Source organism: Ursus arctos, unplaced genomic scaffold, assembly GCF_023065955.2.
Source record: "Ursus arctos isolate Adak ecotype North America unplaced genomic scaffold, UrsArc2.0 scaffold_19, whole genome shotgun sequence".
NCBI lineage: Eukaryota > Metazoa > Chordata > Mammalia > Carnivora > Ursidae > Ursus > Ursus arctos.
In genome coordinates this window covers 54,379,515-54,399,665 of record NW_026622863.1, presented here as the reverse complement: position 1 = coordinate 54,399,665, position 20,151 = coordinate 54,379,515, and the positions used below count along the sequence as shown (strand labels likewise).

The window sequence follows — 20,151 nt, the reverse complement described above, 5'->3', positions numbered from 1 at the left end:
TGTATTAGCGTCAGGCGTACAATACAAGGGCTCAACAATTCCATCCATCACTCAGTGTTCATCACAGTAAGTGAGCTCTTCATCCCCTTCGCGGGTGTGCCCTGTGGCAACCACCAATCTCTCTATATTTAAGAGTCTGGGGATTTTTAGTTGTTTGTTTCTCTCTTTTTTATCTTTGTCTGTTTGGAAAACACATAAATCTTCATCAAACAAGAAGTCTGGAAAGTCAAAAGGAAGCTAAGAGAATGTAGGGTATCTTAACACATGTGGGGAAAAGAACATCCCATACACTGTTGGTGAGAATATAACCTGGGGGCACCATAATGGAAAAACAGTATGGAGTTCCATCAAAAAATTAACAGTAGAACTGCTGAATGTTCCATCAGTCTCCTTCTGAGTATGTATCCAAAAGAAAGGAAACAGGATCTTCAAGAGCCGTCTACCCTCCCAGCTTCAGTGCAGTATTGTTCACAACAGCCGAGATACGGAAACAACCATACCCATCAATGGCCAACAATGGGTGAACGGATAAAGAACGTGTGGTATGTATACGTGTATTATTCAGTCATGAGAAAGAAGGAAGTCCTGCCATTTGCAACAGCAAAGCTGGACCTTGAGGCCATTACACTAAATGAAATAAATTAGACAGAGAAAGACAAATACCTCACGATTTAATTATGTATGGAATCTACAAAAGTCAAACTCATAGGAGTAGAAACAACAAAAGTAGAGAGGTGATGAGCAGGGGCCGGGGTGGGAGAGAGAAGTGGGGAGATGGTGGTCAAAGACTACCACTTCCGGTTATAAGATGGGTACGTTCTGGACATGTAACGCACCGTGTCGTGACTACAGTTAATACTACTGTACTAAATCCTAGAAAGTTGCTTAGAGAATAGATCTTTGACGTTCTCCCCCCACACACAAAAAAATGGTAATTATATAATGTGAGGGAGGCGTTAAAGACATGGCAGTAATCACCTTGCGGTATCTACCAGTCCACACCTGTACACCTGAAATTCACACAGGGTTTATAAGGTGTGTTTTCACTCCACTGCGCCTCCCGTCCGCCCGCCAGACCCGCGTCCTCAAGCTCAAGTGAGTCTGTTGTAGGCTGCGTAATGGTGGATGTTGCTTTTTATCCATTCAGGGACCCCGTGTGTTCTGATAATCCGTTTACATTGGTCACTTCCACCTCACGTGGGATGGAGCAAGCCTCGGTTTTCCCTAGACCCTGAGTATCAACCAAAGTTGTTCTTGCATTGAAAGTGGTTATTGATATGTGCAGACTTGCTATTGCCATTTGATCAGCTGTTTTCTGGCTGTTTTCTAGTTTCTTTGTTCCTTTCTGACTCTCATGATGGGGTAACAGGGTCAGAGACCAGGATGTCATATGCAAGGACTTTCGATGCAGAAATTCTACAGGAAAGCAGAGCCACGTCTTCCTCATGCACTTTCTCCAGTTCCCCGTCATTGGGGACCAGGATGAGGCCAGGCACCCAACTTACAGGATCTGAGCCGAAGTGACCGTATCCTAGCCTCTGTCTCAGAACAGAGGATCGCAGTCTGCTCTTCCCTCAGCTCTCCCGGCCACACTGACTCCGTTTCTGTCGGTGCTGCTAAAACCCCACAGGGTCCCGGGTTGTGCGCCCCATAACCGCTCTCCCAGTCCTCTGTCCCACAGCTGGCAAGTCCCTGCCCTTTGTGCTTCTAAAACCATCAGCCGCCCCCGGCTCACACGCGCGCCCCCGAGCTCCAGGTCTCAGTCTGGGGGGCCGCCCTAAAGACCCTTCCCGCTGCTACCGGTCTGCGCCACCGCCCGCTCCCCAGCACGGGAGGCTTCTGCCTTCCCGGAGGAAGTTCACAGAGGCTCCCTCCCCGTTCCGCGTATCTTCTCATATCTGCCCGCAGACTCTCAGCTCCCCGCTTCCTACCTTGAGACCCGGCGCCGGAGATGTTCGTAGAGATCCAGACGTATGTCTCAGGCTGATTTCGCGGGTGTTCAGATGGTCTGGTAGATTTCCAGCTCGAGGCAGGGGACCGGCTGAAATAGGGTCCCCTACTCCTCCGCCGTCTTGCCTCCCCGCCCCTACTTATAGGACCTGAAACCACGACCTGTGGGATCCCCAGAGTACTGCCTAATGGGGTGGAACCCTAACTCTGAAGTAGCCCACACGTCGTTAGTGATGACCTCCGTCCCAGTTCGGATTCATGGGGAAGGACAGGACGCGGTCCGAAACTCACACGAACCTATTTTGAATCCTTTTTTTTTTTTTTTAAAGATTTTATTTATTTGGCAGAGATAGAGACAGCCAGCGAGAGAGGGAACACAAGCAGGGGGAGTGGGAGAGGAAGAAGCAGGCTCATAGTGGAGGAGCCTGATGTGGGGCTTGATCCCAGAACGCCGGGATCACGCCCTGAGCCGAAGGCAGACGCTTAACCGCTGTGCCACCCAGGCGCTCCCTATTTTGAATCCTTAATCGCATACCCTGTGATCTTTAAGTGTTTGTTGAGAGGAGCAACTTCTCACCTGGGCCATGGCTCATTGTTTGATCAGACTCAGGTGAGGGCGAACAGGTAGATGGGGAACATGTTTGAGGGGACCTCAACGCCAACACGTGAAGCATTTGCTATGTTCGTTCAAGAACAACTTTGGTTGATACTCAGGGTCTAGGGAAAATGAGGCTTGCTCCATCCCACGCGAGGTGGAAGTGACCAGAACCTTAAAACAGAAGGACACACACGCACACCGGTGGGTCTTATCAGTGGGTGTGGGGCATTTGGCTCCTAGGAGCGTGGGAGAGATGACGTAATCATTACTTCTTCATTCTGCATTCAGCGAATTCACACAGGCCCCTTCAAGTTGGCCACGTAGGGAGTATTTTTACCAAAGAAATCAGTAAGTGCCTGAAGTCAGGACTTCTGCAAAAATGGTATTTTCTTAAAGCCAGTTTACTCGCACAGCATGTGGCTCTCACTTCACACACCGGTGTGTGTGATGAGGTTGTGGGATCTTGGTGAGGGTCAGTGGGGTGCAGTCCGGAGCCGACGACCAAGAAAGAATTCTTGAGGCATCTTTGATGCAAAATTGGTGGTTTATGAAAGCTCGGGGACAGGAGCCGTGGGCAGAAAGAGCTGCTACCCCGGGTTGTGAGGGGTGGCTGATTATATACTAGGGGGTTGGGGGAGGTGAGGAAAGAGGGAGTTGAGAAAATACTTTCATACGTTAAAGAAGATTCACAGGATACCGGAGGCCTTGCCATTGTCAGGTTAAGGTTGTTCTTCCCTCCAGCAAGGCATTAACAAGAAGATAGTCGGGAACTTCCTGGAGGCTGCAGATTATAAGGACATTTAACTGTATCTGCATTTCCTTCTGGAAGCTAGGTTATTGATAGAAATGCTTCGTTCTTGTAAACTGCTAAGACATTTGTAAACTGAGGGAGACTCAAGTCTTGCAGGATTGTGGTCTCCATAGGTTCACTATTTCTTTGTCCTTTAGGGCGGCCAGGAGTGCCTGAGGAATGTCACGTACATCCCGTGGGGGGGGGGTGTTTGTGGGGTGTCAGTTTCTGCTTTGTCCTCAGCTTGCCTGCTGTTCCCTCATCCTGTTCATTCCAAGTGATGATACTTCTGGAGAAACTAGATCATTTATCATGTGATGAAAAGGGAATGTCTTGTGGGTCCAGATTCTCTTTTACAGAATGATTTTCCATGTCTTTTCCCCAAACCAGACTTGGTTACATCCATCTATTCAGTATTTAAAACAGAATCTGTGTTCTGAGCTGAAGACTACACACACCAGGGAACAGAGAACCAAGGATCCCATGAAGGTGGACCCAAAGCTACCACGGGGGATGTAACCTCATGTCATAGGGTTGAGGAAAGAAGGAAGCCAGTCCAGAAAACGTCAAGGAAAAGCCAGGAAGGAGACGTGCTGGGGAGTGAAATGACCACAGTTTGATTGTAGAAGAGCCACTACAGCACCCAAAACCACGCACCCAAACCGTGTTAATACCCAGAATATTCTCAGCAGAATGTTTCCCCAGAGTATGCCCAGATTTTCTTCCAGAAACTCTCGGTATCATCAATTTTGTTTTCAAAGTTCTACCTCACTGAAAAGTCCGTCTTCTGTCTCTTACGTCTGTGTCCTGCCTGTATCTTGGGGTCTTCTCTGTGCCGAGCTTGAAAGAGCAGCACCCCGAGAACCACGAGGATTAAGGCAGACATCCCCAACCGGATGAGATTCTCCACTGTGTAATCTTGGCTGCTCGAGGCTAGAGATTGTGGACAAAGAGATTGTGGCGGTCAGAGCATATTGAAACGACCATGTCCGTCCTCCTGCGTTTATCGACAGGATGTGTCCCTGGGAGCCCATCACAGAACTCAGAATTTCTCCTTATTCATCCACCCTGGAGGCTGACCTGTTATGTAATTATCTGAGGGTATCAGCTACACCTGAGAGGTAAAAACAGAGCCTGTGGTTGAGGAGACGTAGAAATGTTGAAGTAATCTCTTTTCTCGTCTCCAGGGAGTCCCTGAAACTAGCTAATGCCATCTCCATCCCTGAGGTGAGCGTCTCCGGCATGCACCTTGTACCTGATTAGGAGGCAAAAATAAACACGTGAGCCTTCATTTTGTCCTGAGATTCAGGAACGTGGAGGGGTGAAAGGCAGGGTCTCCCTTTTCTTTCCTGCTCATCAGCCAGCTGTTTTTGTCCCTGACTTGGGATTATATTTCCACAGCACTTTCCATCTTTATCCATCCAGGTTTTGTTTGTTTTTGAGATTTTATTTATTTATTTGACAGAGAGAGAGACAGCGAGAGAGGGAACACAAGCAGGGGGAGCGGGAGAGGGAGAAGCAGGCTTCTCGCCGAGCAGGGAACCCGATGCGGGGCTCGATCCCAGGACCCTGGGATCATGACCTGAGCTGAAGGCAGATGCTTAACAACTGAACGACCCCGGCGCCCCTGGGTTTTTTTTGAAAATGACATGTGATCTGAGGAGCACTGGGTGTGATACGCAACTAATGAATCATTATACGCTACATCAAAAACTAATGATGTACTGTATGCTGGCTCACTGAACTTAATAAAAAAATACATGATGGATTATATACCACACATCAGGCATTTTTCTCCGGGCAAGGATTCCCGTAATTCACATCGCTTCTAATGATTCACTCAATTTGTTGTCTAGATATGCAGACAGATAAGAAATAGGCAACCAAGCAAAAAACAAAAAAACCAAACATCCGATCAAAGATAGAGGAAAAAACTCTGATGGGCACATGGACAAGACATATAGAGATCTATAGATATGAGACAGGAATATCAAGAAATACCAGGTAACACCAGGATTGGGGGAGGGAACGCTAAACATAAGTTCTTATGGAAGATGTTCTGGAGGTTGACCTGACCCAGCTGACAGCCTGGTGCTCATGGAAACTGGGCAGAAATCCAGCCTTTCTTTCCTTTCCATAATGCCAAGAGTTACTGGTGGAGACGGGACATGTTCAGAGTAGAGAAGTCCCAAGAAAGAGGAATTCCTGGAACATCTTCCAGAGAATTCACTGTACCAAATTTCCGATCTGATTTCGTCTTTTGAAATCCAGGATAGGATTCAACCTTTGATAACTGGGAGAATCAAGTCTCCGATATGAATAGAATTTTGTCAATGTCTCCCTCAAGAGTGGCTGGTTGAGCTCGGCTCGAGCTATGACTTCCAGGGATTCCCCAGCCTCCTGACCTGAACATGAGAGGCACCCTTTACCGTGCTCTACACGTCATGGGCCTGATTCCATACGTGCCACGATAGTCTTACTTTCTAGAGATCAGCACAAGGACAGAGACGGAGTTAACTCTTTTCTCTGCACCTCAGCTGGGCTTCTTCGTGCTTTTCCTCTCCCACGGACGCACAGGGAGCCCGCGAGAGCTCAGTGCTGCTGGATACATGATGTCCCTCCCTTCATGGCCCTCTCCTGGCCCCAGGACCTGTGGGAACATGTGTATATATACGAGGGGCAGAGGATCAGCAAATTTCAGCCCAGGTCTGGGAAGACTGTCTCCTCTAAGCTAAAAGGACTCTCTTCCCAAGGGACAGGAAAATTGTGCATGGGGTGAGGGCCTGAAGACTTGAAATGCTGCTTGGAAGAAGAAGGAGGCTGTGGGGCTGAGATGGCTCTTCATGCTTCCCCTCGAAGTTCGTTCTCTACAATCTTCATCTCCTCCCTGCACAGACTTGGCCCTGCCTCTGTCCCTCTGGGTGGGGTAAGACACGGAGATGGTAAGGGACTCTCTGGTTTTTCCATCCCCCACAGAGAGGGGTCACCCAGTGGCTGAGCTCCATGCTGTTCCCTCCTTCCCAGCCCAGCCCAGCGCTCTCCAGGGACAGTGCCATGGCCCAAGGGTCTGGGCACTCAATGGACATGGGGTGTGGGCCCCTCACCTGAGACCGGGAGCTTCAGGGGGTCACTGGGGTGTGACAACAGGTAGGGGGAGTCGCTGCGTGAGCCGTAGCACCTGTAGGTCCCCTCGTGGTCTGAGGTCACAGGACTCAGGGTGAAGTTGACCTGATGAGGTATGGCTGGGTCCTGCAGACGAAGGACCTGGGGAGGAGCGAGGGACCCCTCCTTGGACAGGTGGAAGGTATCAAACCAGATCTCAGAGCGACACTGCAGGGTCACCTTCTCTCCCCAGGACACTGAAGGCCCCGGCTGGGCTGAGAGGGACGGTTTCTCATACATTCCTGGGGAGAGGAAGGTTGAAACATGGAGAGAGCCACCCCCTCCCTACACGCCCTTGATCCTGGACCTGGGGAACACTGTCCTTTCTCCAGAGACTCTGTGTGGGACCCCCTCTCAGCACCTCTTGTCTGAGTGGTGTCCTTTGTCTCCATGGCCCTCACTGTGCCTTTCTCAGTCCCTGTCTCTAGACCACATCCCCACCTCAGCCTGTGCTCCTGCCCCTCTCCCTGGACCCCATCACCCAGGGGCAACCCTGGTCCCGGGCCCTGAGCAGACAGTCAGGACACGGGGCAGGGGCTCCCCACCTGTGATCAGGATGTCCAGAGGGGCGCTGGGTGCCGACCATGTGGAGGAGAGATTGTGTCCGCCGTAGCATCTGTACCGGCCCCCGTGGGTGCCGCTCACAGGGCCCAGGGGGAAACTGGGGCTGGGTTGCCCATCCAGACGCTGGCGAGCTCTGAGCTCCTCGTCCTTGGTCAGAGCAAATCTGCCAAAGCCAGTCTCTGAGTGACACTGGAGGGTCAGGCTGTCTCCAGACTGCACCAGGGAGCCAGGCTGGGCCGAGAGGGAGGGCTCCCTGTAGACACCTGGTCAGAAAGGGACAGTGGGACTGGGGACACACACCGCACATTGGCCCAGGGCCTGCAGCGAGGCTCTCATGGGTCCCTCCCAAGGCCCCCCACCTGTGGGTCTGGCCCCAGGAGGACCGTGTCGCCCACCCCCATCAACCCCAGGGCTCCACTGGGCATATGGCTTAGGTCAGTCATCTGGGCCCAGGAGGTAGGTGGGGAGGGGGAAGGGGCCCCCTCACCTGTGACCTGAAGGTGCAGAGGGTCACTGGAGGCTGACCACGTATACGGGTATGACTGGGGAGAAGCGTAGCATCTGTAGGTCCCCGCATGGGAGGTGTTCACAGGGCCCACAAGGAAGAGTGCATGGTATGTCTCAGGATGGGACGTCAATTCCAGTTGTTGGGGCGCATCAGCTCCCCCCTCCTTCAGCAGACGGAATGACTGCCATGCCTCCTGTGAGCTACAGGAGAGGGACACGGTGCCTCCCAAGGCCACCACAGGGCCTGGGTTGGCTGAGAGGGAGGGTGCACCATACACTCCTGAGGGAGAAGGGGGGAGCTGTGTTACAGGGGCCATCACTCCAGGTACCCCATGTACTGTGGACCGTGAGCGAGGGTTCCCCTGAGGCCACACTCCATTCCCTTCTGCCTGGAGGAGGGACTCGGGGAGGGGCCGGCTTCTGCCCTTACCTGTCACCACCAGAGGCAGGAAGTCACTCCTCTGTGACCAGCTGTTCCTGCTGTGATACGCACACTGGTATCGCCCTGCAGTGTGTGAACTCATGGATGCAAAGGGGAAACCGGCCTTGTTGCTGGAATCCGGTGAGGTCTCCCAGAAGGGCTCAGAGACCCTCTCTTTATACAGATAGTAGCCGTCAGCCCGCAGAGACGCCTGACACCAGATGGTCACAGGCCTCCCCTGAGTGACTATGTGGCCAGGATCAGCCCAGATGGAGGGTTTGGGGAGGGTCCCTGGAAGGGAATCCCACGGAGAGTTATAAGGGTGCCCTTCTCCCCTCAGTTTCCCACCTGTCACCCCAAAGCCCCTCCCACACTGGTCACCATCAGCCCCGACGCTCTGTGCCCTCCAGCTGCCCAGGGGGTGGTTGGGCGGAAGCAGGAGGTCTGGGGAGGACTCACCCACGAGTGCCTGGTCCCACAGGCCCCGACACAGCCCTGGAAGAGAGTTCCTGTGAGTGAGTCCCCCACCCACACATAGCTGCTCCAGGCTTGGTCTGGGCCCCTGGGCGCTGGGTCACATCTGGGGCTGCCCACACGTAGCTGCTCCAGGCCTGGTCTGGGCCCCTGGGCGCTGGGTCCCATCTGGGGCTGAGCGCACTCCCCCCCTCGCCAGAATTTCTGCCCCCACTGATCTTCCCCAGTCCTGAGGTCTCCCAGGGACCAGGACCTGGGGCAGGGGGGAAGATGACCCCATCCCTCCTCTTTCCCAGAACGCTCACCGAGGCAGAGAAGGGCAGTGAGGGTCGGGGTCCTGGCGCTGCCTGCCATGGTCCCCAGCGGTGCAGACAGCTTATAACGTCCTCAGAGTGTGCTGGACGGACAGATGCACGGGATGTGGTACGGCCCAGGCCCCGTGTTCCTGGTCACGGGTCCCGGATGGATGGCCTCACAGGAAGGGGAACAGCCCCTCCAGGGCCTCGCTCTGCTGTCCCTGAAGGGTAGCCCGAGAGCAGCTGGTCCTGGGGCCGTTCAAACCAGATGTGAGTCTCCCCAAACCCCACTGTCTCTGCCTCCTCCCCACCAAGCCCAAGTCCAGAGAACAGCGCTGGTCCCCGCGCATGAGGCGGGGGGGAGGTAGGGCAGGGCCTGGGAGCCAGCCCAATTTCAGTTCTACTTCTGCCCCTGCCTCTCCCAGATGCTGTGTGATCTGGGCTGAGACACTTCCCTTTCCTGAACTTCTGTAAATGCAAATTTTCTTCCTTCCTTCCACAATGCTGGCAACCAACGCGTGTGTAGTGAGCAGTGACCACATCCAGTCATGGCGCCAGGCACGCTGGGGATTCACTGGTGAGGTGACAGACTCGTGCCTTCCCTGGACGCGTGGGGCTATGATTAGTGACAACAGACAATACAAACCCTTGCCAAAGGGAACTTCGGTCATGGTTCTGGTAACCCGTAGAGAAGGAGAGAAACCAAGGACAGGTGGACATCTAGCAAGCTTAGTCACGGGATTGTGGGGGCATTCTGGGATGGAGAGCCCCATGCAAGATGGCGCGAGCATAAGCGTGCCTACAGGTGTCATCCTCGCCCAGGATGGTGAGCTCACCTGGAACTGCGACCTCAGGGAGGGGGGGACTGGCCCCCCTACAGGCTCTGGATGCCCTGCATGTGTTCCTGGATTTTACCTCCCGGAAGCAGGAAAATCGTCAGCGGGGTAGCGCATGAACAGAGAGCTGTTGGGAGGAGATCAGCGCTCTGCAGGCCGCGTTCCGTAGGAGATGGTGTGGATACTCAGCGGTGTAACACTCTGCCCTTCGTCTGAGCGCTGCCTGATAAGCCAATCAGCGTTCTAAGTGGTGTTTGTGCTTTCTTGCGAGCGCTCCCAGAATCCCAGTAACACAAACACATTCCCAGTTGGTAGGAAGAGCCAGCAGTAGTTCTGTTTTGTTTTCGTGGCCTAGGAGATTTGGAAGGAGTCTGGTCTGTTGAGATTGTCCCCGCCAGCACATGCCAGGGAGACACACATGTAGTTACAACTCCGCTTGTGTGTGTGTCTGGAGAGGGAGGTGGTGAACTGGGATGAGCTTGCTGGTGGGGAGCAGCGGGCCCCGCTGGGGCTGGAGAGGGTTGCTCAGCTTGATCGTCACCAGGTGGAACGGCGGGTGTAGAGATTGGGTGTGACTGGAGTAAGGTGGAGACAGGTGGGCCGGTTTTGTGCAGGGGAGGGACAGTGACCGGTAGGTTTGCGGCCATGAGAGCAAGACAGTTCCTCAAGGAGTGAGAGCCTGGAGGAGAAGAAAGAGGGGGGAGGCTGATGGTGGCTCCAACAGGATGTCTCCAGTCTTCCATTGATCCCGACTGCGGTGTTCGTGGGTTCATGGAAAGAGGGCTCAGGGGCAGAGCTGTGTGACGACGTCATTGTGTGTGGTGCGGAAGGGAACGATGAATGGAGAGCTCTCCATGCCCTGCCTTGTTTGACTGGAGGACCCAGTGGGGCTATCCCAGATGGGTGACCCCAGAGAAGGATGGGGAACGTGTTTATAAGGCCGTTAACTGACTCACAGAGGGAATCACCATCTGGCTCTGGGCCGCGGTTGTGATTTGTTTCCCTCACACACTTGCTCTCTCTGACTTCTGTTTCTGTGACAGCAGCACCTTCTCTCCAGCAAAACCTGAGTCGTTGCTGTCTCCCCACTGCCTCTTGTCCCCCAGGCATTAGGTCTTCTAGATTCTGCCTCCATGCTTCATGCAAATCACTAGCTGGACACAGTCAATGCTTGTTAATCCATTGTCGGTTGGTGGACATTTGATTGTCACCACTTTTTGTCTCTTGTGAGTTCTTCTATGAACATACTTGAATAAGTGTCTGCTCAATTACCTGGATGCGATTCTTTTTCTTGTCTGTTTTTCATTGTGGTAATAAGAGCGCTTAACATGAGATCTACCCTCTTTACAGATTTCTGTGTCAGGACCCTCTTGTTCGCTCTAGGCATGGAGTTGTATGGGGATCTCTAGAACTGTCTATCTTGCAGAACTACAACCTATGTCTAGAAGTGGAATTTCTTGGTGACATGGTACTTCTGGGTTCAAGTTTTTAAGGATCTGCCATCTTTCAATTTCATGTAACTTACACCCTACACGTAAGGCATTAGGTCTCTGCGCTCCTGCCCCCTCCCACGATTGATAGTACACAGTAACCGTTTACATCTCATCTCGAGTCCTGAAGCTTCAGTATTGTGATTTCACTGAAACTGGGCCAAGAGAAATATAAATAATCACTCCACATAAAGTGCAAGGAAACCTGGGTGCACTTTGGGGCTACCAGAGTGGCATTAATGCATCCAATGTTGACTTGGACTGTTTTGTGACATCAGTTCTGCACATTCCTCCCCATCGGGCATCTCACAGTGGCACCTTGAAGTTGCCTATGAAGGAAGGAGATACACCAGAGATACTGGCCAATGCCACGAACCAGCATTTTGCACACAGGTTTCTTGGAGGCAGCACAGACCAGGCCATCTAGTGGAAGGGAAGGGCTGGTGGATGCACAGAGAGTGTTGGGGCATCTCATGGATTTATCTCTTTCAGGCTGCATCTTTTTATGCCAATTTATGATTCATTAAAACAGCCCGTATTGTCAGATGAGATGGAGACCCATTCATGTACCACAAGGTGTATGGTGATTAGAAAGGAGGAAAATGTGTTACCTGAAACTGTACCAGAGCATGGCAGTTTATGGAGATGTGGACTGAAGTCTGCCATGTGGGTATAAGCTGGTTGGGGAAAGACGGGAGCCAGTGAAGACACTCAACAATGGTTGGGAAGGAGAGTCTGCAGTTTAATGGCAGAAGAGGGGGAGCCTGGGTGGCTCAGATGGGGCGCCTGAGTGGCTCAGTCATTAAACGTCTGCCTTCGGTTCAAGGCGTGGTCCCAGAGTCCTGAGATCGAGCCCCACATCAGGCTCCTCTGCTATGAGCCTGCTTCTTCTCTCCCACTCCCCCTGCTTGTGTTCCCTCTCCCGCTGGCTGTCTCTCTCTCTGTGTCAAAAAAATAAATAAAATCTTTAAAAAAAATAATAATGGCAGAAGAGGACATACATCGTCCCTGCACATGAGCCATGGCTCCTTCTCCTCACAATGCCCTTCTGACAGTTGACGCAGCACATGCCCCACATGCTCTTCCAGAACTTCCTGGGCACACAAGATGTATTCCCCAGGCTCTGCTCTTCAGATCATTGCATTGTTCTCTCTTGTGTTTACCTCCTGGCTGCATCTTGGGCTCTTCTCCTATCGTACCGAGGCTTAAAGAAAATTCTGACGACGACAACGACAACGGCAACCATGCTCAAGATGAGAATCACCACTCTGGGACCTTGGGTGCCGGAGGCTAGGAGTTGAGGATAGAGAGGTCACAGAGGTCAGGGCACACAAAAATCACCCAGGATCCTGGATGTCCACCCAGGGCCCCTGCCTCCCCTCGACAGCACTTAACCCTCCAAGCCGTCCCCATAACGGGACTTTACCCTGCTCTCCAGTGTTAGCGTCTGCCTTGTTTTGTGATGGGCTCATGGTGTCAGCTGCGTCTGAGAACCATAAAACTATGCGGGGAAATGAGGTGCTGACGGGACCCAAACCTGTCCCCTGGGCTGTGTGTTCTTGTATCTCCCCCGTTTCTCGTGATGTAACTACTACGGTGTCCCTAATGACCCTGTCTTTGCTATAGAAGGGTCAACTCTGTTCTCACTGGATTCTTTCCGTCTCCTTGTGTTTTATGAATTGAGACTTCGCTTCTGAGTCCCATTGCAGCAGAGTCTTCCTGTGTCCCCCAGCTGAGAAATTCAGTGTGAAAAGTCATCTCTCAATGTAGAAATACTTGAGCTATTCAATTTCTGTGTTCATTCTGAGCACGTAAGCTATCTACTGCAGATGGGAGAACTTGTATTTTTCAACAATTCAGGACCCAGTGTTCATGGATGAGGGGTAGGTCATAAATATATTGGAGATATATATTCATATATATATGAATATAGAGAGAGAGTGAGAGAATTCAATGCATACGACACAGGTGTGTTAGTTATTTGAACTAACCTGGGTAGGACATCACCACCACCACCATCATCATCATCACTGTCTTCCTCATCTCTCTCTCTCTCTCACTCTCTCGCTCGGTCGCTTTGTCAGTCACAAAGAACTCCGAAAACTGCCAGCAAATTTCAAGGAAGAACACCAGTCGGGGCGCCTGGGTGGCACAGCGGTTAAGCATCTGCCTTCGACTCAGGGCGTGATCCCGGCGTTATGGGATCGAGCCCCACATCAGGCTCTTCTGCTGTGAGCCTGCTTCTTCCTCTCCCACTCCCCCTGCTTGTGTTCCCTCTCTCGCTGGCTGTCTCTATCTCTGTCAAATGAATAAATAAATAAAATCTTTAAAAAAAAAAAAAAGGAAGAACACCAGTCATTTGATTTTTATCTTCAAAGACAACCTCTCTCACCTTAAACCCTTAAGGAACAGAGACAATCAGCGCTGTTATAAAACTGGTGAATACAAAATTAGCTAATCCTGCAAACCTAATTTCATCCATTTTCACATAAAAAACAAAAAGATAAGCAAGTATAGATGAATTCGAATTCTCAATCTCCATGTGAAAATTATACAATTCAGAAAGCATGAATGAAGAATAGACATCATTAAGTGGGTTGATATCCAAATGTTTGATACCAAGAAGTCTTTTAAATGTATCTCACGAGGGCTATAAAATTCAAAGAGTAAGTCAGGAAACGTACAAGCCCAGAAAAAATTCCGTTCCTAATTTGTATTAAGAAAAGAATATTTTTTTCCTGATAAAACCTGAATGTAACAGAGAAATGGACTGAAATAGGTCAGTATTGCTATACACATAAAAATAGTTTTTTTTTTTTTTTAAGATTTTACTTATTTGACAGAGATAGAGACAGCCAGCGAGAGCGGGAACACAAGCAGGGGGAGTGGGAGAGGAAGAAGCAGGCTCCCAGGAGAGGAGCCCGATGTGGGGCTCGATCCCATAACGCCGGGATCACGCCCTGAGCCGAAGGCAGATGCTCAACCTCTGTGCCACCCAGGCGCCCCAAAAATACAGTTTTTAAACATGTGTTTGACTTAAATAATTTGGGCTGTCAATTAAGATGCTTTTCTTAAAGCAACACTTAGTTTCGTGTTAACATCTTACTTTGTCATTATCATAAGATATTGGCTGCAAATAACAGTAGTGTACAATCTGGAAATAAAGAGACAAGTTTCAATTTTGTTGAGGTTGATATAATGATTATCAGTTAATCGAAGGAGATCAATTGTAAAGCACCCGAAAGGTGGAGTGTCTGTACTAAGTTAATAGAATATAAAATTAATATAACCAAACCAGTATCACTGTTATATACACATAACTTATTTAGAAAGTATAAAGAAATTAAAAAATCATACTTATGAATGAATAAAGTAGTGGAACAAATTTTGAGATTTGAGTGTAGACAATTTGATGAAAAAAGCTTCAGAATGCACCTGTATTATTTATAAAGCTCGTTTCTAAGCATATTTTATTAAAAAAACTTTATAATCATAAATTACTCTCTATAATGAATACATACATTTCATCTAATCCCAATGAAATTGGAGAATTTTTTAAGTCATAAATCCTCATCACGTAAATTTGTAATTTATATCTGCAAGGATCGCTTTAAGAAGCAGGCAGGGTGACACTGGACGGGTTTCCGCACACGACGCAGAGTGGACACGAATTGCACACGGCCATGTCGTGCAGCGTCACTGGACTCCCGTGTTCCGTGTGCGAACCCACTTTGGTCTCAGGTGTGCACCCAGGCGCGTGGCGGCCCCCAGGTGAGCACAGGGGGCGGTAGAGAGGTGCCCACCGGCACGGAGCCTTCTCTCTAGGGCAGTGTCAGGGGTGAGCTCCACCTGTGCGCTCAGAAAATGGTCTGAGCAGCTCCGGGCCCGGCGTTAGAGGGCTCAGCGACCTCCTCAGGCTTGGGTGAGGGGCTCCACGCTCAGGATCTCTTGGAAATGGGAAATAAGAGCTGCCAAGCAGGTGTCTGTCTGGCCTCTACAGCTGTCCGAGACTCCCCGCATCCTCCCTGGACACCAGGTGCTGCAAACCCGCCCCTCTCTGTCCTCTACCCCACACGTTCTCCAAACCTGGCTGGCGTTCCTAGGCGTTGCGCTACGCCGACAAGGGGCAGCTGGTTTTTAGGAGAAAATTGCACAGTTTTGTGTGCAATGAGATGCTGAAATGGGGATTTCCTAACCTCTGCTGTCTCCAGCCTACGAGTACTTCCTCTTGCGCTGCTGAGACCCGGGCCTGACGGACGACACCACTTGCACCTGCGTTCCCCTGGGCTTCCCAACCCTTCCCAGACCCGAGCTCCTGGGAGAAGCGGGCAGTCAAGGTCGGAAATGAGACCCCCCTGCAGGGCCGCCCCTTTTCAGAGCGGGAACGCCTTTCTCAGAAGCTCCACCTCCCTGGAGAGAGGGGCTCCTGCAGACCCCGCCCCACGACGCGTTCTGCGCGCCTCGCAGGGGAGCGGCCGCCGCGCCCCTGCCCCGGCTAGTAGCCAATGCCCCGCCTCTGAGCGGGAGTGGGTGGGGCCTCTGCCTTGTCACGTGTCTGACCTCATTTCCTCTCAGGCTGGTGGCATCGAGGTCCGTGCTTCTCCCACCCCAGTCCTGTCTGAGACTGCAGGGATCGGGCTTCCTCGGCCAGGAGATCCCGCCTATTGCCATGCCCTCCTGGGTGGACCCTCCTCTGTGGAACCGTCCTTTGTGATCCCTTTATGGCGTCCTGTCTCACACTTCCCTGTAGACAGGGCACTGAGCTGACCTTTTCTGCTCAGAGAGGACAGGGACAACAGGGACTCCTCACTTAGGACCGGGGACCTGCCCCAAATCACCCTCTCGGGGAGTACTGAGACGCCGCCCCTGCCCCAGCCTGTGAGTGCCACCCCATACCTCATAATCCAAAGACAGGGAGGTGAGGAGGGTAGGCACCTGGCTGCTGCTCCCCCGGGGGAGTCCCCAGCCTCTCCCTCTGCCATGACCACGCCAGCCCTCCTCCAACGGCCTCAGAGCCCCTGGAGCCCCGGAGTGTGGCCCTGCCATTTCTACCCACCTCCCAGCCCTCCTCCTGCGGGACTGGCAGAAATTCCAAGCCGCTGGACAGCGGCCCCTGGGATTCACCAGCTGTGGAGCCTGGCCCTGTGGGTGGGGGGCCAGGGTCTCTAGACCATCCTGGGTGAAAGGACCGGAGTGTGGGGGTGGGGCTGGAGCTCCCCTGAGAGACCCTGTCTCTGCTCACAGTCTTCTCCCTCAGGTGCCCAGTGGCCCAGCCTCAGAGCTCCTGGAGACATGTAGCCCCCAGGTGTCTCTCCTGGACTCTCGGCCTCCGCGAGACGCAAGATTGTTTTTGGGGATCTGAGGGGGCATTAGATCCTCTGAGGGGCTCTCAGAACTGACCCGGGGCACTGTGTGGTCCTTTTGAGCAAACAGACCCGAGGGGCACACCAATGTTAGGCGGTCCTGTGGATGGGGGGTTGGGGCTGACCCAGGAGTCCCCATCTCACTCAGACTTCTCTTTTACCTGCCTTGTGGACTCCCCCAAGACCCTCCAGCTGCCCACCAGGCACCTTTAGACCCAGGAGAGGCACACAAGTTGGGCAGGGGTGGGAGGGCCTCTGTTGGCCTCCTTTGAGCTGAGGGGCAGATCTCCTGTTGAGTGACCCTCCCTTAGAGACCCCCCCTCTCTCCCATCCCAGCCCAGGTAACTCTTGAGGACCGAGCCCTGAACAGATCATCAGGACACAGAAGGGACAGGATTGGGCTCCTTACCTGAGACCTGCAGCTGCAGGGGGTCACTGGGGCAGGACCACACCTGGGGGGCGTTGTTGTAATAACCGTAGCATCTGAACGTCCACCTGGGGCTAGGGGTCACAGGGCCCACAGAGAACAGAGCCTGGAACTGCCTACTGGGGGCTTACTGGGAGTCCAGGGTCGAGGAGGGCTGGCGTTCTCCTTCCCTCATCCGAACAAACCTGTTGAATCCTAACTGTGAGGCACACTGGAAGGTCACGTTCCCTCCTGAGGCCACAACAGGGCTGGGCAGGGCTGAGAGGCTGTGTTTGCCATGGAATCCTAGGAGAGGAGGAGGGGGCAGTGTTAAATGGGGCTCAGATCCCCCCACATGATCCCCAGGGCTCGGCTGTGAGACGGAGACACCCTGACAGCAGACCCCCTTCCTGAGGACAGAGCCTGGGGCTGGGCCCTGAGTGGGCTCACACCTGTCACCACCAGCTCCAGGGGGTCACTGAGCTCCGACCAGCCAGTGGGACTGAGACAGTCACAGCATATCGTCTGGCAGAATCCTCTGTCATGTGTATGGTGGAGAAGTTGACCTTGTCCCCGGACTCCAGTGGCTTCTGTGTGTCCCAGGACCCTGAGTGTCCCTCTTTAAGCAGGCGGTACTCCTGGGCCTCCAGGCTCCCCTGACACCAGATGGTCACAGGGGTCCCCCTGGGGATCACAGAGCCTGGCTCAGTCCAGATGGTGGGTTTGGGGAGGGTCCCTGGAAGGAAACAGAGGCTGGGTCACAAGACCGTCTCCACCCCCAGGTCCCAGCTCAGCCCAAAGCCCCAGAGGTCCCCCCTCTGTCAGCCCAGAAGTGCTGTTCTCCGTCCCCCACTGCCTGAGCTAGTTTTAGAATTGTTTTTGTGATACTAGTCCATTTTATCCACATTGGATAAAGTTCTGCGTAAGGTCCACTTAACGTCTCTTGTGAAAGGACTCAGTGTAGAACGGAACTGGAGGGTGTGAAATGCAGAATCTAGTGCATGTGTCCTTAGCAGATGATACTCAAGGTCAGAGAGACTGAGTTCCTGTAAATGCCTGATTTTACAGAAAAGGGAAACCCATCCCTTGACCAAGGGGCAGCCACCAAGAGCTTCTCCCCAGACTCAAGCCAGGAAGTTGCTGCTTGGTCTCTAGCTGAACTCCCTACCCCTTGTACTCCTCCCAGGACGCACAGCCTGCCCCAGCTCTCCACAGACCTTCTTGCTACAGTTTTCACCTCCTGAAGTACAATTCCTCTGCTATTCCCAGATCCACTCCATTTTTGGTAATTGGGGCTTGCCTCGGTTTACCTCTTTTATTTAGGTTGGCACTATGAAAGTCTGTGGGATTTGTAGTGATGTCTCATATTTTATTACTGATGCGGGTTCTTGGTGTCTTTTCTCCATTTCTTGTTGAGTGTTGCTGGGACTTGACACATTCTGGGAATACTTGATAATAAATGTTTGTGGCTTTATTAATGTTATGGGACTGGACACTTATGTTCTTCCCCCAAATTCATATGCCGAGGCTTTAACCCCCATCCTGGCTGTATTTGGAAACGGGGCATCTAGGGAAGTCATTAGGATTGAATGAGGTTGTAAGGGTGGCCCTGATTCGGTAAGATCAGTACCCCTCCAAGGAAGACACACCAGGGAGCTCAGTGTGTGTCTCCGTCCACGTGCTCACACCACGGCTACCCTGGGGGGAGCCCCCACCAGACGCCAGCCCTGGCAGCACCTTCATGGACACGTCTGCAGTCTGTGATGTTTGTCACAGAAGCCGGAGCAGAGGACTGCAGATTTCGCGACCCGAACAAATACCTAAGACAGACGCGAGAGAAGCCGGGGGAGTTTGGAGACGCCAAACGGAAGATGCTGTGTGTGCAGGGGCTGCTGGTAGAGACGCGGACAGGGAGGTCCACTCCCCCCGGATCTCAGGCCGAAATGAGGAACGAGGCATTGCACGAGGAAGAAAACGTGACCCTTGTAATGAAGTGGCAGAGAACATGGCCTGAACCATGTCCAGACTCTCGTGGAACACAGAACCTACGAGCCGCATAATTGCACGCTTGGCGGTTGAGCTGCGAAGCAGAACGCTGACATGTGCTCTGAGCACCCCTGTGAGGATGCTCCCCAGGAAATTCGGGAGGAGCCAGGTGAATGGAGGACTGAATTGTTAAGCTAATGGAGCGCGATTGAAACCAGGAAGATTCCTCCGACACACACAGGCACAGGAATTCTGCCTTAGCCATCGTGGCCCCGAACCTCGCCCTTGTCTGACTTACAGGGTCATTTACATGCAGCTCTGGATTTTAGATTGATCGTTGATACTGGAATCAGTGTAGACGGAGGGGGGGCTGTATGGATGGGATGAATGTACTTTGCGTGGGAGAAGGACAGGAATTTCGGGGGCTCAGGGTGGAATGATGTGGACGGTTTATGCCCCCCTCCACCCCCGAATTCATGTCGCAGCCCTAACCCCCAGTGTGGCTGTGTTTGGAGATGGGGCCTCTAAGGAGTAGTGACCATGAGATCGTAGGGTGGTGGTGCCCTGATCAATAGGGTAGTGGCCCTGTAAGAAGAGACAGCTGAGACCTCTCTCCCCCTCCCACGGCCACACGGAGGAAAGGTCACGTGAGCAGCCGTCCGTCAGCCTGGGGGAGAGCCCTCCGAGGACACCGGCGCTGTCGGCACCTTGGGCTTGGGCTTCAGCCTCCAGAACTCTGAAGAAAGAAGTTTCTGTTGTTTAAGCCCTGCCCCCCCCCCAGTCTGTGGTATCTTGTTATGGCAGCCGAAGCTCATACAATTATTTTTTATCTCTTCTATTCTTTATGATCAATACGGTATCATTTTCACCCAGTGCCATGGGATGAATTTGCTGTTCTTTTTCTGACTCCTGTAGATGTTGCCTGGACTGCTGATTTTCAGGCTCTCTTCTCTCTGTAATAATTTCATTCATAATTTTCCCATTTGATCTTGGCGAATAGCATTTACACGACCATTTCAGTAAAAATCTGTGTTGATATATAATATTTGCACTGTCATTTAAGTTAAAAAAAGAAGAAGAAGAAGAAGAAGAAGTCTTATTTTCCTTTGCGGTTTGCTTCTCTTACCCACAGGGTTTTTTTAGAAGTGTTTTGCTGTATTTCTAAAAATATGGAGCTGATATTTATCTTTATCTGCAGAATCTAGTGATTTCTAAAGCTCCAGGATAGTCTGCTTGCTTATGAAAGGTCCCCAGGCCCAGGGGCATTAGCTGAGTGTCCACGGGGGGGGGGGGGCAGGCCCAGGGCCT

At 52.2% G+C, this 20,151-nt stretch overlaps 1 protein-coding gene across 1 annotated transcript; it reads right to left on the bottom strand.

Moving 5' to 3' along the window:
* Nucleotides 1-2,260: 2,260 nt before the first annotated feature.
* Nucleotides 2,261-9,197, bottom strand: LOC113247400 (leukocyte immunoglobulin-like receptor subfamily A member 6). Its single transcript, XM_057314049.1, has 7 exons — nucleotides 8,772-9,197; nucleotides 8,452-8,487; nucleotides 8,002-8,283; nucleotides 7,552-7,851; nucleotides 7,046-7,327; nucleotides 6,443-6,742; nucleotides 2,261-4,271 (listed from the first exon to the last, which is right to left on the bottom strand). The coding sequence occupies exons 1-7, from the start codon at nucleotides 8,818-8,820 to the stop codon at nucleotides 4,102-4,104; spliced, it is 1,419 nt and encodes a 472-aa protein (XP_057170032.1). The 5' UTR covers nucleotides 8,821-9,197; the 3' UTR covers nucleotides 2,261-4,101.
* Between the last annotated feature and the right edge of the window lie 10,954 nt (nucleotides 9,198-20,151).